General features: G+C 35.5%; 1 protein-coding gene across 1 annotated transcript in view; it reads right to left on the bottom strand.

The window, feature by feature from the left end:
• The window catches only part of LOC149775403 (beta-keto L-gulonate decarboxylase-like), a 40,557-nt gene extending 25,441 nt beyond the window's left edge, over positions 1–15,116 (bottom strand). The window contains exons 1-3 of the mRNA XM_089944443.1: positions 14,964–15,116; positions 4,062–4,160; positions 2,636–2,709 (exon numbers count right to left, since the gene is read on the bottom strand). Of these exons, the coding sequence (XP_089800569.1) occupies positions 2,636–2,709; positions 4,062–4,160; positions 14,964–15,027 (237 nt within the window). The 5' untranslated portion in view covers positions 15,028–15,116. The remainder of the gene's footprint in view (positions 1–2,635; positions 2,710–4,061; positions 4,161–14,963) is intronic.
• Positions 15,117–17,322: the final 2,206 nt, after the last annotated feature.

Raw genomic sequence — 17,322 nt, 5'->3', positions numbered from 1 at the left:
CCACAAGTGGTGTGATGATTCATTAAAGAAGCTAAGATGGGCTGGAAAAGTAAAAATGTTCAAGTGTTTCATTATGATTTTTTGTAGTCAATTAGACATAATATTGTTTACCTTTGTGACTTTTTGAGAGAGAAAAAGAACAAAAATATGAATAACATCTTCCAGGTAATACAGAGTTCCATCATTAAATATGTCCCAAACACTAATAACATGACAGACTGACAACAAAATATGCCAGTAAACTGTTCAACTTTAATGTATACAAGAAACTTATTACCAAATATGCGACAAATTACACAGTCATAGAAAAAAATATAGAAAACATCTCCAACCAATTAAATCAATGGCAGGTAAAGTGCTTTTAATCATCCAATCCCTACACTTAACGATGATGTATGGACATAAATAAAAAATCTTAACCTAAATATGCCTCTTCTCGTAAATCTATACCCTAGTACCACCATCATCTCCTCTGCAACTATCTTGGGAGAATGATCATATTTCTAAAACCAGTATATTTCAATCATGTCTAAAAGTTTCAAATTCTGTATTTTATTTCTGCTGATTAGTAAATCCTGCTAAAGTCTTAATCTGTAGTAATTCTAATGCTATAAATGCTTCTTATGGGGTTAAGACCTTTGATGCCATGAATTTATTTCAAATTTTGGAAACATGTCTTATATCAATTTTCAAACTGCATGTTGAAGTTACAGGTTTTATGTTGTTTTTTTTTTTAAACAAAGGCTTTCCCATATATAAGCAGATATTTTTGAAGGCAACACAAGTAGTATGATATGGTGTGGATTTGCTACCAACTGATAGCAGGAATGGGAACTCTGGAAAACTGCTGAACTTTGCAATTATAATGTCCTTCAGAAACATTCCATATATGTAAAACTGTTTGTTGAATACTTATAGAAAACTTTCATGGCAGATTGTTGCATAATGAGAATGCATTTTGAACACAAGTCTCCTTTTTTTTAATAGTAGTACTGTATGAAGCAATCAGAAAACACTACTGGTAGACTTAATTTTCCAGCTGTCCACTGACAGGAAAGAGATTTGCCTAGTCCATTTGTGGTCAAAATATTTTGTTTTACAATTCAATAAGCAACCAAAGAAGAAAATTTGTTTAATCTGCAATATGCATGGTTTCAAAAATAATTAAATATCACAGAATTATACATAAGGCAGAATGGTACTTTTCCACACAAATTTGCAGTACACTTTTGGAAACTGTTTCTTAATAATTTTGTTGATTATTATGCATACCATATATGCCTACTGTTATGTCATGTACAACTACAAACATAGACCTTAATTTGCCACTGCATACTTCAACAGCAGAACAGGGCTTATGCTGTTTGTTCTTTTGATTATTCAACAACAAAAAAAGCAGACACAGATCTGCTGGTGCAATATGCAAGGGCAGATCTGGGTCTGTGCAGTCTGCTGATGGACTCAACTTATAAGCAAGTATATATGGTAAAACTGTGACGAATTCAGTGCCTTTTATGCTCATCTAAAAAACTCTCCTTTAAATGTTTCCAATCTTGTAAATGCCTGGGGGTAAAAATCGGACAGATGGGACTATGTTATTACTAAAGCAGTGACATATTTTATAAAATAAAGTATTCATGAGTTGCAATAATTGTAATGCATTATTGAGTAATAAAAAATAAAAATGAATTATTAAGATTTATTAAAAATAGTGACACTAAATGATCAACAATTAATTTTTGAGATTTTTAAAAGGTTATGATATAAACTGCAAAAATTATTTCTTGCCTTTTAATCTGTGAAACATTTTGTGTTTCATAATTGCATGAGCATGTGATAAGCAATCAAAACACTTATTCCTTAATATAAATACCAACTTTTTTGAGAAAGATATCATATATAGATACATATTTTCATATTTTCACCTATTTGTAAATAATGGATTAAAAATTATGTTCAAACAATGTCTAACATATGTTAGTGATTTAAAGTAAATAGAAATTCATTAATTTCAATCTATTTAACTTTTCACCCCTTTCAACCACAAAATTATGACCCTTAGCATGAACTATGTTTATTCATAATTATTAATTACCTTTCCTCTGATTTTAACTATGAGAATAAGGAGCCCCTAGTGGCCGAGTGGTCTCAAGTTCCCACCGTTAAAAATCACTGCCATCTCACCTCTGTCTGCGTCGGTTTGAATCTCGGATTTGGCTAATGTGGTTATGTGAGAAAGCTTACCAGTAGCTTCTCGTGGGTCGGTGGTTCTTTCTGGGGGTTTTCCGGGTTCTTCCTCCACCATTAATACTGGCCGCCATGTATAGCCTATCTTGTGCTGAGAAATGGCGTTAAACCCTACAACAACAACAACAACTATGAGAATAAACAATTCTTTTTTTAAATTTGTGAAAGTGCTGCCTCGCCAGTAACAAATGAAACTATGATACAAACAAAGTAGATACGGCTTTTTATAAAAGCATCCAATTAAATAAATGCCAACTATGATTATACACTGCATATACAATGCCCTTGTAGAAGTAATCATAGGCTAGAGAATACTAGAAGGAAGTGACAGAAATATTAGAGTAAGGTTCAGCAAAATGAAATTTTAGGTGCTGATATGAGGGCTCACCTTTTCTCTCTTTACAAGTGGAAGAAGATAAGGAGGTCCTCCAATATCTGCCAGCCGGGGATTTCCACATAAACCTGGGAAAAGGAGGATGTCAAGTTCCAGTAAAAGGGAGAAAAATCATTCATACTGCAGTGTTTGAAGAAACCATTATTTGAAGAAAACTGTTTCTTAGATAATACTTACCTGAACATAATATGGTATGTAACCATCCACTATTCTGCAAATTCAGCCATCCAAGGCAAAATAATTATGTTAATGTCCAAAATATAATCTGCCTACCAGGACAAAGTTCTGAAAGAGTGGTCTCCCCTTGGATAGAAATCTGATCATTCATTAGTCACTACCTGGTATGGGATGACTGGGGGGTGGGGGTGGGGGGGCAGTATCTATAGTATTATTAAAAACCCTCCTTACCCAAGTGCAATCCATGCATAAAGCATGGTAACTGCAGATGATGGACAGCTTGAGTTATTGCATGAAAACAAACTTTGGTAACATTGTGATGTACGTTTAATTTGCATTGTTTGTTAGGGTTATTTTATTATATGCCATGGGTTATGTAAAATTGTATCTTGTAGCTGACCTTGTACAAAACTAAGTTCTTTATTTACCTGACCAAAATCATTGACTTTTTTAAATTCTGTAAACAACAAATAATTAGATAATATTTTCTCTACGAGAGTGGGTTTAATATTAAGATCATTATCAACAGAAATAAAGATATTTATCTTGCTCTGAGTAAAGGAAGATGTGTTAATCATGTTGTTTATTATAATGTTAGTAACAGACCACCTTATTATAACTAAGATTTTTATAAAAAAATGAACTTTTGGCACTCATCTGGGTTATTCTTTTATGTGTTAGATTTTTATACAATTCATTCCAGTGATAACATCTAGCAGTAATCATTTACACATATTGCTGTATTCAGATTTTCCTTTGGTGAAATTAATTTATTATTCTCTGGAAATACAAAATGCTAGATAACAGTCTTGGAAAGAGACATTAACTGGGAATTATAGTGAATTCAAACAAAGAATCATTGGATCATATATCACTGGGATTCAACCCAAGTCTGTAAGCACATCAATACAATTCAAACCATTAGTGCATATGTATATTTGAGACTACCAGCCACTAAAGGCACATCAACACCTTCAGCATTGGAAATTATTTGGAATACCAGTAAAGTTTATTCAGAACTTTATTCATTAGGACTTGTGTTAGTATTTGGGATTTAATTTGCAATACTGTAAGTTCATTTAAAAAAAAATTCTCTTTGTAACCATAGGAAATAAATTAGTTGTTGAATTTTACAAAACTTGTTGGTGTTTGCTCTTTTCTGTTACTTTAAGACCATATAGTCATAACAATACATGCTTCCCTATGCTGAGCATATCAAGAAAAGAACAATGATATTAATTACCTGCAGAGGACAGATAAAAAGGATCCTTTGTCAAGTCTGGGCAGTCAACCACATTCACACTTACACTTGCAAAGTTTTTTGATACTCCATCCTGAAGTACTGAAGATGTAACAAAAAGAAGAATGTTAGAAAAGAAGCAAGAATTATAAAAGAACCATATGGTACATTAAAAGGCACATTCATCTATGTCAGTACTCTTCAATGAACATATTCCAGAATAATGTATGAATCTTGTTTGTTCAAGACTAATTTTGGCAAGGCCAAAGTACTGACACTTCAGTCACACTGGGACTATAAGGCTGTCCACAAGAGATTTTACGAAATGTAGCGGGCTGCCCTTTATATATGAATTGTGATTTCTGATATGCAATCATTATGGGAAGAATGACCAGCAAGTTCTTTACAGGTATGTTAAAAAAAATACGTGAAAACGAATGTAAAAAAATTGTGAAAATGAAGGAATGTTGTATGCCTATCTCTGAATGGTAAGAACTAAATTGTAAAAAATATAACTTACTTGTGCTTGTCTCCAAATAGTAAGAACTGTAGTTCTTAACAGGTATGTAGAAAAAGTGATGAAGGAGGAATTATTTATTTTTCTAAATAGCAAGAACAGTCCTGGACCAGTTCTTTACTGGTGCATACAAATTGTGAAAAATATAAACTGTTTGTCCTTTTTTCTGAATGGAAAGAACTATCAAATTCTTTACAGGTATGTAAATAAAACTGGGAAACAGAAGGATTTGTCCTTTTCTCTGAATGGTAAGTTCTATCCAGTTCTGTACAGGTACATAAAAAATGAAAAAATAAATTGTGTGTGCTTTTCTTTGAATGGTAAGATCTGTCCAGTTCTTAACAGGTGCATAAAAAATGTGAAATTTTTTAATTTTTTGTGCATATTCTGAAATGCAAGCACTTCAGCTTTTATAAATCTGTTCTATACAAGGTAGATCCTTACAACCTCATATCCATATAGAATAAATACTCACAGAACACAATGCCTAAATATAGGCCTGAAAATCTTTTTACAATCCAAAGACACCAAATATGTGGGAAGATTAAATCAAACTTGGGGCATGATGCTAATCTGTCATGGCCAGATACAATTATTGTGTAATCAGTTTCATCAGAGTTATCTTGGCTGGTTTGAAGTTCATTTTGGAGCCTACCCCCTCCATACTAATATTAATATAGCAGTTGTAGGCTCCAAACACAAACAAATAAGTTTAATGTAAGAACTTTGTTTTATATCCATATTAATGTTAATATCACAGCTGTACACTCCAGACACAAACAAATAAGTTTAATGTAAGACCTTTGTATTATATCCATATTAACATTAATATAGCTGCTCTATAGTCCAAACACAAACAAAAAGTTTAATGTAAGGCCTATGTTCCATATTCAAACAAAAATTAATATGGTGGTTGCAAGCTCCAAACACAAAGATGCGTAATGTAAGGCCTATGCTCCACCTCCACACACATTAATATGGTGGTTGGAAGCTTTAAACAAACAAAAACAATAGGTTAATGTAAGGCCTATGCTCCACAATCTGTTAACATTAATATGGTGGTTGGAAGCTCCAAAGAAATATAAACAACAGGTTAATGTAAAGCCTATGTTCCACACACACCTCTCCCTTGATAACTTATGCATAACGGAGTCCAAAAACATAGAGTGCACTATAAGATGGAGATCTGAAAAATGAACCATAGAGTCAATGCTAGACATTGAGATGGTCAGCATTGTTTAATGGCTGAATACTTCTAGCACTGAAGCATCATGCCGTAAACATGTGGCATAATGTCACACCCAGTCACATTATCCTGACACCAGGCCAACTAGTCCTAACACTAACCTCTTAATGCTGAACACCAAGTGAAGCAGCTTCTAGTGCCATTTTTATAAGTCTTTTGGTGAGATTCAGCTGGGGTTCAAACCCATGACCTTCCGCATCTAAGGTGGACTCTTCAACCATTTAGGCCATTAGTGCTGTCCACGTGTTGGGAATATTAATTAATAAACCTTTTCTAATGAAGTTGTTCACTTTTCACATAAAATACATTTATTTTCAAGATAACCTACCTCTCAAAGACTGTTAGAAACATAATACTCCTAAGTAGTTTCAGCGCAATTCATGTACATGTGTATTTAGTTGTGTACCTACCAAACATTGTGAATAATATTACTACTTTTCCACAACAAAACAAGATTCCTTTTGGTAAAAAATAGAGACATTTGTTACTTGAAAAAATTGCTAACATTGAAACTTGACTTTTTACAATTGTTTTATTATTTAAATATTGATGCCTGATTCATTTCAAGTAATAGTGAAACTTTTCCTCATCCTTGAGCACATCTTAGGGTAAATTTAGAAATTTTAAGTTCACTACAGACCTTGGAACTCACTTCTCCATAATGAACTGTCTCTATCAAACAAAGCTTTGAATTCTCTGGGAACTCCTTTTGCTTGGTTGCCTCGCTATATTTGATCACATTTGTGAATTACTAGGAAAATTTATGGCAATTTAATTATTACTTACACAATAACACTTTTGAATAGTCAATTGTAGTGTTGTTCCAATTATCAATTATAATTGATAATCAGTTGGTGGAGCAAACCATAATCAACTGGGTGTAAAGGGAGACTACTTCCTTTTAGTTCCATGCAAAACACAATGGTCTGTGAAACTCCTGTGTGTGTGTGTGTGTGTGTGTGTGATTTGGATTTTTAACGTAGCTTTAACAATTGTTCAGTCATATTGCTACAATGTCTACAGTGTGGCAGTTTATAGTGATGTCTAGCACTGGGGCATCATGACACAGACATGTAGCATGATGTCCCACCCAGTCACATTATCCTGACACCAGGCCAACCAGTCCTAACACTAACCTCTTAATGCTGAGTGCCAAGCGAGGTAGCTGTTAGTACCATTTCTGTAAGTCTTTGGTATGACTTGGCTGGGGATTGAACCCACGACCTCCCGCATCCGAGGTGGCCACTCTAACCACTAGGCCACCGGAGCGGTAAAACTCCAGTGTAAATAGAAAGCTAACTAGGGTTTCCAATCCATTAAAACTGATGTGAATTATTTATTACCTTCACAACTTACAAAATATAAAACCATATCAAATTCTGTAATGCAACCTTTCATAATTAGGTACATTTAGTCAACATTACATGATTAAGCTATCAAATTGCTGAGTTAATAAATTTAAACACATTTTGACAATTTGTTTCCATTTACATGAAAAATCCTTTTGTAGCATTTGTAGATAATAATAAACAACAAAAACACATTCTTCTACACTTTAAATGATAGATAGAATGAAAGGGTTTTGTGTTATTATAACAGTATTTCAGTTACATAAGACTGATCAGCCATAAAAAGTTGCTTTCATTTAAGAACTTATACAACAAAGATAACACAATAGAAGAAATGTAATATAAAGTGTACATGTCATTAAAAGAGATACTATTGTACATTTATTAATTATATAATTGCATAACAAATAAAAATGAAAACATGCTCTTAGTAACCAATTATAATCGATTATCAGTTGGCTTAGTGGAACCGATTATCAATTATGAAATTCTGATAAATTCCCATCACTATTCAAATGAAATGATTGTTGACCTGACATGTAACTAGGACTGCTAACTCTTACACAGGTACGATTTGCATGCCTTGTAACTTTTAAAAAAATTCCATCCCCTTTATTTGATTGGATACAAAACACATAATTAACATGATAATAATCAATAGCTTTGAACTGAATGTACCAATACAACAAATACATCCACAAATCCAAACAATGTTGCTGCAGTTAATTAGGATCTCAAAGAAAAGAAAGTGCACATAGCTGTGACAGCAGACAGACATTTATCACGGTTTAAAATTTGAGGGCACATGATACTTATGAGGATTACCCTGAAAAATTGAATTAAAATACACAACTGAACCACAAATTTCAATTGACAAAACTTATTTCATTTCTATTTATTTCTTAAAGCATTGCTACTGGAAAGCATTAGTGACATTTTCCCTGATCAAAATTTTATCAAAGATTGTTATTTAAGGTGTATTGAAAATGTAATAAAATACAGGACTTCTTATGAGCTGTGAATTTCATCAGGTTGATTAAAACCACCATCTTTAATTCAGGGTTTCATTTACCAATTTTTCTTCAAGATCAGCAAATAAAGCTCAATTCTTCTGGCATGTACTAGAAAAAAATGGGAACCATGCCTGATCTCGCATTCTAAGCTGGTTATCGAGCTATCAAGGCACGGGTTATTGTGGAAGCAGTGTATAACTAACACTAATATGGTGGTTGTAAGCTCCAAACACAAACAATAGGCATAATGACAGGCCTATGTGTCCACTTCTCCGTAACTGATTCCATGAATCTCAACCCTTCCCCAAACCCCATGCAAATCTTTTGTGCAAGAGAAAGTTCTGAAACAAAATAGACTATTCTTAACCTAATTATAATAAACATTATGATGTATCAAGTACACATAATTAGATACATGTATTTAATTTCTGATGGCCTGCATTTTAATCACATTAATGGCTATATAATAGAGAGGAACTGGACTAAAGCTTTTTGTGTAAAAATGTTCAGAATAAAACAATATAGGGACCAATTCTAATAGTTCTTACAAAACATATCCTGCATTAAAAGTGAACTGCGTGGAAGGGACATACCTCCTTTACAGGGCTTGAAAAATCGATTGATGTAATTCCGAAAACACTTATTTAAGCTTCAAGCAAGCAGGTACTTGTACCTTAAAGTTTAAGACGAGCTGGACAACTGCATGTATGTATTAGCACTTTAAAGCACCTCAGCACGCTAATATGGTGCCAATTAAAAATAAAATTATAAAAATGTAAAACTGAAGAATTGTACAAAAATCTCTAGTTCACTACATTCTAATGGTAACAGATTACAATAATTTAGTTGACTTTCATAAAAAATTAACTAGAACTATTAATGTTGAATGCATCACCAAGTCCCATATACTTGGTATGGCCTTAAGAAAAAGAAACATTTGGGGGGAACCCAAATTAAGAAGTGCATTCAGGGAACATAACTCCTCTAAAGAAAGCTGTGGCATGCCAGATATGAAAATCATTCAAGATTTCATCAGTATCAAGCTGAATGCTAAATTTGGTTGAAATCCATCATTGCTGGGCCAACAGATGCAACAGAGACCAAATTAGAGCACACAACAGATGATCTGTGTAATGTTTTGTCAAATTATGTTCAGACATGTTTTAGATGAGATTGTTTGAAGGATTTTTTTTATACAGAGTTTAATAAAAACTCAAAGACACTGGATTAATAGTACCAGAATAACAAAGACATGGACTGTAATGCAGATCAAAATAAAATATGGCTTCTGGTCAGGGGAGGTTCAACTGCCAGAAAGCTGCTGGATGACCATAAGAAAACACTGTTCATTTAACTTCAAATAGATTTAACAAGTATGCAGACTTGTGTAACATGTTTCAATTAGCAGTACAGATTATGACTTACAAGTAATGCATGCAATTAGGACTAACTTGTCTTATTCTTACTAATTATCATTAAAGATCAAAAATCAGTGCGCACACATGTGAACCCAACAAACACAAAATGTTACTAAAAGTAATATAGGTTATACAGGATTAGAATTTATGTATTTTTTCTTCTTATAATCTTATGTTTCAAATAATTAATATGAAGACTAGTCTTGCACATTGAACTATTGGAGTGGAGACTTGTTTACATGTGGCATGCAATATCAGATTTATAACGTTTTCTTTCCCAAGTCTGAAATTTCAATAAAAAAAGGTAAAATGCAATTAAGTAATGAAAAAAATAATCAAGAGGCCAAACTGGTCCTTAAATTGATCACCAGGCTGATGTTGCCAAATAGTTAAACGGGAGAACAGTTGGCCAAGAATATGGATCAGTATGTTTTGTCTATATCCCCTGTAAATGTTAATGCAACAACACTACATCTATGGCTGAACTGTTTCTGTTTGATTACTTTATGGGATGACTGGCCAAGTTGATACTCATGTGGGAACCATGATTTCACATCCTACTCATGTGGGAACCATGATCTCACATCCTACTCATGTGGGCACAGTGATATCGCATCCAGGTTGATATTCTGAATTCTGATTAAATGCACAGATTTGTGTAGCACAGTTAACATTGACAATTTAATGCAAGAAAGAAAGGGAAAGAAAAATAAATGTTAGAGAGATGAAAAATATATTAGCTGCAGTGTGTAAAATAATATTATGTAAGAATACAAGCTGGTGTATGCCACGGAAGTGGACAGAAGGAAATATCAATCTATAAATATTTACAAATTGGAATCCATGTAACTCAGCAACAATTATTTTATTAAACAGTTAACAAAGATACATTAATAAATAAACAAACAAACAAATACAGTGAAATTATCAAATTACATAAAATAAACAAATAATCTGAAAAAAAGAAAGAGGAAATAAAATGGTCACTTACATGCTGCAAGGAAACAAGTCATTAGCCAATTTAAAGTTCCTAACCTAAAGGGAAAAAACTGGAACTTTAGTGTAGCTATAATAATATTCAGGTTTACCTCTCTTGGTAAAGAGACTTGTAGTGTTCAGTGAAAATGTACGGTAAGAACATTCATTGTTGGCAAAATCTGGCACTGCAACTAGATTTGATTTGGTGCTTTACGTGATTACAACACAAGCGGGTTATTTAATGCCCAGTAACAGGAACTAGCTTTCAATGATGTGGGATGACAGAATGGTAAATCAAATGACAAAGTCTGTATTTTGAGTCCCATAGCTGAGGACACTGACAGTAAATGCTCAACACATCCTTTTACACCACTGTAAACCAAATGACTGGAAAATCAAATGAACCAAATGCATTTGGATTTCATGCTAGGTGCCATATAAAATATAGGAAATTAACAGAATTTATCCAAATAAGAACCAACTGAATAAAAACCAAAATTTAAATTTCTATTGGAAACATGTGGAAGTTCTTACAACTTCAGCAGCTGCCACCAGAATGTGATAAATCAGCACAAAAAAGAAGAGCATGATTGTAAATGTGATAAAGCGAGTGAGGAAGCAAAAATGAATATCAATTAATGCAATATGAACAAGAAAAGGATGTTATGCAAATGTGTATTTTCTGCACTAAGCATCCAGATAAAGCAAAGGTTTTCATAAATTATGTTGCCATGTGAATACTTACCCACTCACATCATATCAGAAACATTAGCTCCACTTTTTCATGAATCCAGCCCCCACCCACAAATGATGCACAATTCTCTTTCTATCTTTATATCATATTATGAAGGAAAATAACACCTACATGGAAGTATCTCTTCTGCATGTGTATATTGCCTAACAACAATCCTGGGGGAATCCAGTGAAAGCTATCAACACCTCGAGCTGAGGTTGTGTTGTTATGAACAGGACATGGTAGCTGTCTGGGCAACTGTAAGGGGCCTGGGGTGGTTTAAGCAGAAGCCAGAGAAAGCTCAAAGCATGTCAACCCACTGACACCACTATGTCTTAAATGAAAACACTATGTTCAAAAGTGAGATTTGTTGAAACCACTTGAATTTTGTTAGCAGAGATCTTCATGAGGCATACATGAACTTGAAGGGTTTCTGAGTATGCCAATTGGATGGCCCATCTAATCCATGAGTACAGTGCTTGAGGGGTTATGTTATGCTTTCCCTTTTCAATGGGCAAGAAAAGCCAAAGATGGACTGTGCTCCACATAGCACCTGAGAAAATAAAACTTGCTCACTCAAGAGTATTGAGCAACCAGGAATCATGTCCTGAACTATAACAGCGTCAGTGAAGCCAATGGCTGAGTGATCTCAACCTGGAACAGTCAAAATTGGACAACAGGTGCAAGATCATTCTTGTGACCAATATCTTTCCATTCATGATGTTTGAACATGTTATAAATTACCCAGGTTTGGTCCCACTGGAGTGAAGCAATCAGAACTACTCTGCATGTCTGGTCTTTAACTTTCTAAATTACCTTTAGAATCAGGATCTCTGCAGGAAAGGCATATGTCCACATAGCCTCTCAGCATATCTACAGGGCACTGACACCCAGATCTCTGGGTCTGGAAACAGTGAGATGAAGGTGGACAGTCTGCAGTTCCACCTTGTTGCAAAGAGGTTTATCATCAGTCTGTCCAATAGGATGCAAACATGAAGAATGATGGATGGAGAGACCATTGTGTAGGAACCAGCTGATCTCTCACTGACAATGGATCGGCCAACTGTATTCCTGCCACTGTCCACCTCCTGGTTGTGCCATTGGAATGGGAAGTGGATGACTGTGACCTAAATAACCTGAATTAGTGATCTAAAAAACCTGAATTAGGACACCATAAAACCAAACTGACCAGCTGCAGGGTGCAATGTAATGGACATATTTAGAAGGCTGAAGATTTGAAGAAACATCCTTACCACAATATATATTTTGTAGCAGTCAACTCCAATGCCTTCACTATTCAAACACTTGAACTGACCAAGTTTTTTCACAATATCTTCATGGTACACTGCTACTGCCATTAAGACGACATCCTGAAGTGGGAGATCACACAGCATAATGAAGGCCCAAGCTTGGTTGAGGTTCAGAAAAATGGGAGTGTGCAAACATGATGGTGAACTTCTTGCGCTGAACTGATAAATACACATTCCAATCCAGTTAGAATTAATGATTGACAATAAACGGGTTTACCCAACCCAGTTTGATGATTGGTCTCAGTTTCCCAATGGTCTTTGTGACTAGAAAAAAGTCTGAAAGCAAAGCCTGGTAGTCTGGTTTACAACTCATCTTGCCTGCTTAAAAACATTCACCTTCACAGGATCATATGGGACCTCCATCATAAAAGGGGACAACAAAAGGGGTGATGACTGAATAAATGAAATCTGCAGCCCTTCTAAAATGACTTATTTCATTGAATTTATAGAAGGTGATCCGAGTTTGGCAAAGAAATGTGTCCTGCCACACAGGAAGATGCCCAGGGGACAGGAGGAATGTAAGTTGTTGTTGGTTGTTTGTGTGTGTGTGTGATTTGAATTTTTAACATAGCTTTAACAATTTTTCAGTCATACCACTATGATGTCTGCAGTGTGACAGTTTATAGTGATGTCGAGCACTGGGGCATCATGCCACAGACACGTAGCATGATGTCCCACCCAGTCACATTATCCTGATACCAGGCCAACCAGTCCTAACACTAACCTCTTGATGCTGAGTGCCAAACGAGGCAGCTGTTAGTACCATTTTTGTAAGTCTTTGGTATGACCTGGCCGGTGATCGAACCCACGACCTCCTGCATCCGAGGTGGATGCTCTAACCACTAGGCCACCAGAGCAGTGTTGTTGGATGCTAACAGAAGGCATGGGAAGTAGAAAACTTGTTTCCATTCCCTATGTTGGCCTTCCTGTGAAAATCAAGTAAATTTTGCTGGCCACGGTAGGATTGTTGCTGCTGAGGTGTACTTCTGTGGTTTTTTGTGTGTGCTGACAATCGTTTTTCCTGGTAAATTCTCTACCAAAGGCTGAATGAGCAAGGGGATGGCAAGGACAGCTGAAGTGGACAATCCTGTGCCACCTGCATGCAGCCCATGAATAAAATGTGGCTGGAACCAAAACGGATAGACTACAGCAGTACTGCATAGCGATGTTTGAACACAAAGGAAGTAGCATCTCTTCCAGATTGTAGAAATGCCTATCATCTGATGCAATTCCCTATTCATGTCTTTGGCACACCAATTCCCAATTGCCCCTCCCCATCCCCCTCACACACACAAACACACACTTCTCAACATGACATTCCTCACAAACTTGGAGGTCATTTTAAACAACTGTCTTTCCAGCTATTAGCATAAATTGGCAGACCTATTAATGGCAGTTTTGTCTCTATTGAGTCTCATTACATCTAAATAGTACAAAAAATATTCTAACAGCTGCCTCGCTTGGTGCTCAGCATTAAGTGGTTAGTGTTAGGACTGGTAGGCCTGGCGTCAGGATAATGTGACTGGGTGGGACATCATGCTACATGTCTGCAGCATGATGCCCCAGTGCTAGACATCACTATAAACTGCCACACTGCAGACATCATAGCGATATGACTGAAAAATTGTTAAAGTTACGTTAAAAAATGCAAATCACATCACATAATGTTACTAATCAATGTGTCTATCAACAAACATGTTTAAATGTAAATACTGTACTTAAAAAGAAAATTATCTGCGCTATCAGTAAATGAACCTGTGTAATGTGCATAGTTAACAAATCTCATCAATTTCTGTTTAGTGGGGGTTTTCGGGATGGGTGGGTGTTTTTGTAATACTTTAAGAATTAACAATCAAAGTCAATATAAAAGTCCTATCCAACGATGTGGAAATTAAATTGGGTGGAAATTAAATTGGAAATGGTAGTTCCTGTGTCAATAGTAGCCATGTGCATGTTCATTTATATTTATACCGATTTTGTAAACGTGTAATTGCAGGAAACTAAACTGACCTATTTACAGGTGTAAACGTTGCAATCTTTCTCACCTCTGCGTGGGTTTGAGTTTCGGATTCGCCAATGTGGATATGTGAGAAAGCTTGCCAGTAGCTTCTCGTCGGTGGTTCTTTCCGGGGTTTTCCCGGGTTCTTCCTCTACCATTTATACTGGTCGCCCTGTATGGGTATCGTGTGCTTCAACAACAATCTTTCTATACACTAATTGCAGGTACAAAGTTCGGACAGTAAACAGTGCGATCTCGGCACCAAGACGAACATAACTTGCACATATGAGCAAACCACTAATATTGCTTGTCATTATTTCTTTGTGATTATTAGCTTTGTACCTGTAGCAACTTCATCGAGGGATGGAACATGTAATTTTTCTTTTTGAACATTTAAATTAGCCATTTACGTTGTTTCGTGACGATTATCATCCAGTTAACGGACCTTACAATCGAGACATCTCTGCCTTTTCCGTCGCATACTAGAATTTTTTATTCTTTATATTTATTTGGCTCGCATCGAAAAGAGTCGAAAAATTGCCTTACATAACCTAACGGAGCAATCATAACACCCTCGGCATTTTCCGTTAAGTTTCTTATTATTCAAAGAACTTATAATTTCCTTTATTTTTGTACATGATTGATGACTGCAATTTCAGTTATAGAATACACAGTTTGCCCTTACTCTTGCTTTAGATGTGCATCTATCAAAAAGTGCTAGCTCCGCTTGCTCATTTTCACTTCATGGACTTGGGGAAAGTGTGTGTGGTGTGATTTAGATTTTTAACGTAGTTTAAAAACATTTCAGTTATATCGCTACGATGTCTGTAGTGTGGCAGTTTAGTGATGTCGAGCACTGGGGCATCATGCCGCAGTCATAAGGTATCATGTCCAACCCACAGGGCTCGTTACAAAGAAAATCTAGGGATGGGGGTTCTAACCTGTAATAATATGTTATATTATTACAGGTTAGAACCCCCATCCCTAGATTTTCATTGTAATGTTATATTATTACAGGTTAGAACCCCCATCCCTAGATTTTCATTGTAATGTTATATTATTACAGGTTAGAACCCCCATCCCTAGATTTTCTTTGTAATGTTATATTATTACAGGTTAGAACCCCCATCCCAAGATTTTCATTGTAATGTTATATTATTACAGGTTAGAACCCCCATCCCTAGATTTTCTTTGTAACGAGCCCCTGTGGTCCAGCCCAGTCAAATCCTCCTGAAACGAGGCAGGCCAGTCCTAACATTAACCTCTTAACGCTGAGCACCTAGCCAGGCAGCTGTTAGTATAATTTTTAAAAGTCTTTGGTATGACTCGACCGGAGTTCAAACCCGCGACCTTCCGCATCTGAGACGGACGTTCTAACCGCTATGCGACGGGAACGGTTGTAAATTGTTTTAAAACAATTAATAAAAAAAAAAAATAATCACTTTTTTAAAATGGATTTTATATATTTGGTAATTCATTCATTATATTTTCCGCAACTGGTACAGTCTAGTCTGATAAATACATTTACCTCATTTTAATAATAGCTAAAGATAGTGTTGTTCTGTTTTTTTTTGTTCAATTTTTTTTTTTTTTTTTTGTTAAGGGGTGGGGCATACGGAACAGTCATTTTGATAAACTGCATGCTTATCTCATGTACAGTTTCCATGAGTACAATATCCAATAAAATTTCAGCTACTGTACATGAAAGTAACATAAAGCTATACCAACATTCTCTCCGTTGTGCATGTTGTAAATGTAAACAACTTCACCTTACACCTGTCACTCTCTCAGAAGTACATAAGCCTCTGATGTAATTAGTCGCCACGGAAACTATATTCTGAACTACTTTCGTTCGCATGGAACAATTGGTGACCTAAGGAGACAAAGTCAATATAGGAATGTTTTCAGCCTTTGCTATCGTAATCTATATGGCAGACACCACCAGAGGCTAGCCATCTCACTCACATGTGGAAGGCCGAGAGAGGTCCACACCGATAAAGAAGAAATAAAACGTAGGAACTCTTATATACATACGTTCAGATGTAACTCCAATATTGACGAACTATTGAGTTTACCTAAGATGGCTAACAACGTCAATCTGTTGCCGGAAAACAGAGACTCACCCTGCAAGTGCGAAACCGAGTTGCTAAAGAAACTCGTTTGATTGGAAATGCCAACAAAATGAGTGTTTGGGATCCGCTGAGATGAACCAGTTAGAAATGATAACTTGATGAATGGACTAAGTTTTGTACATTTTGTTAAAAATCCGGGTTGCTTTCTACAAAAAAATCGACAGGAGCGTACAAACAAATAAGAGGGTGTCCGAATTGTTCTTTATTTCTAAGTACAATGTTTCCTACATATTAAGCTCCGCCACCCAGCCCCCTTGGGTTGTTGAAATGGCATCGTTATACTAGGCCGATAAATAAGCCTCTCACCATTGATGATATTGAATAGCGTTTTAGGGGGTGATATCATCTATTCATCAAAACCTGCAGATAAATTTGATGCACACATCGGTGTACATTTTATAAACTTAACCGATATTTCTCACTGCTGTGGAGCTAACATCGGCAGAATGAGTTCTTTTGATGACATGTATATTATATTTCGGGAGCAAATCCTATGTTGGGTGACTTTTAAATTTTGAATTTCGCGCTAGATATGGTTTTACTAAGTACCTGTATGTATCTAAAGTGCA

The sequence above is a fragment of the Sinohyriopsis cumingii genome, chromosome 19, assembly GCF_028554795.1.
Source record: "Sinohyriopsis cumingii isolate HCF-2022 chromosome 19, ASM2855479v2, whole genome shotgun sequence".
NCBI lineage: Eukaryota > Metazoa > Mollusca > Bivalvia > Unionida > Unionidae > Sinohyriopsis > Sinohyriopsis cumingii.
The sequence above is the reverse complement of the archived record's forward strand: the minus strand, read 5'-3'. Positions and strand labels throughout refer to the sequence as shown.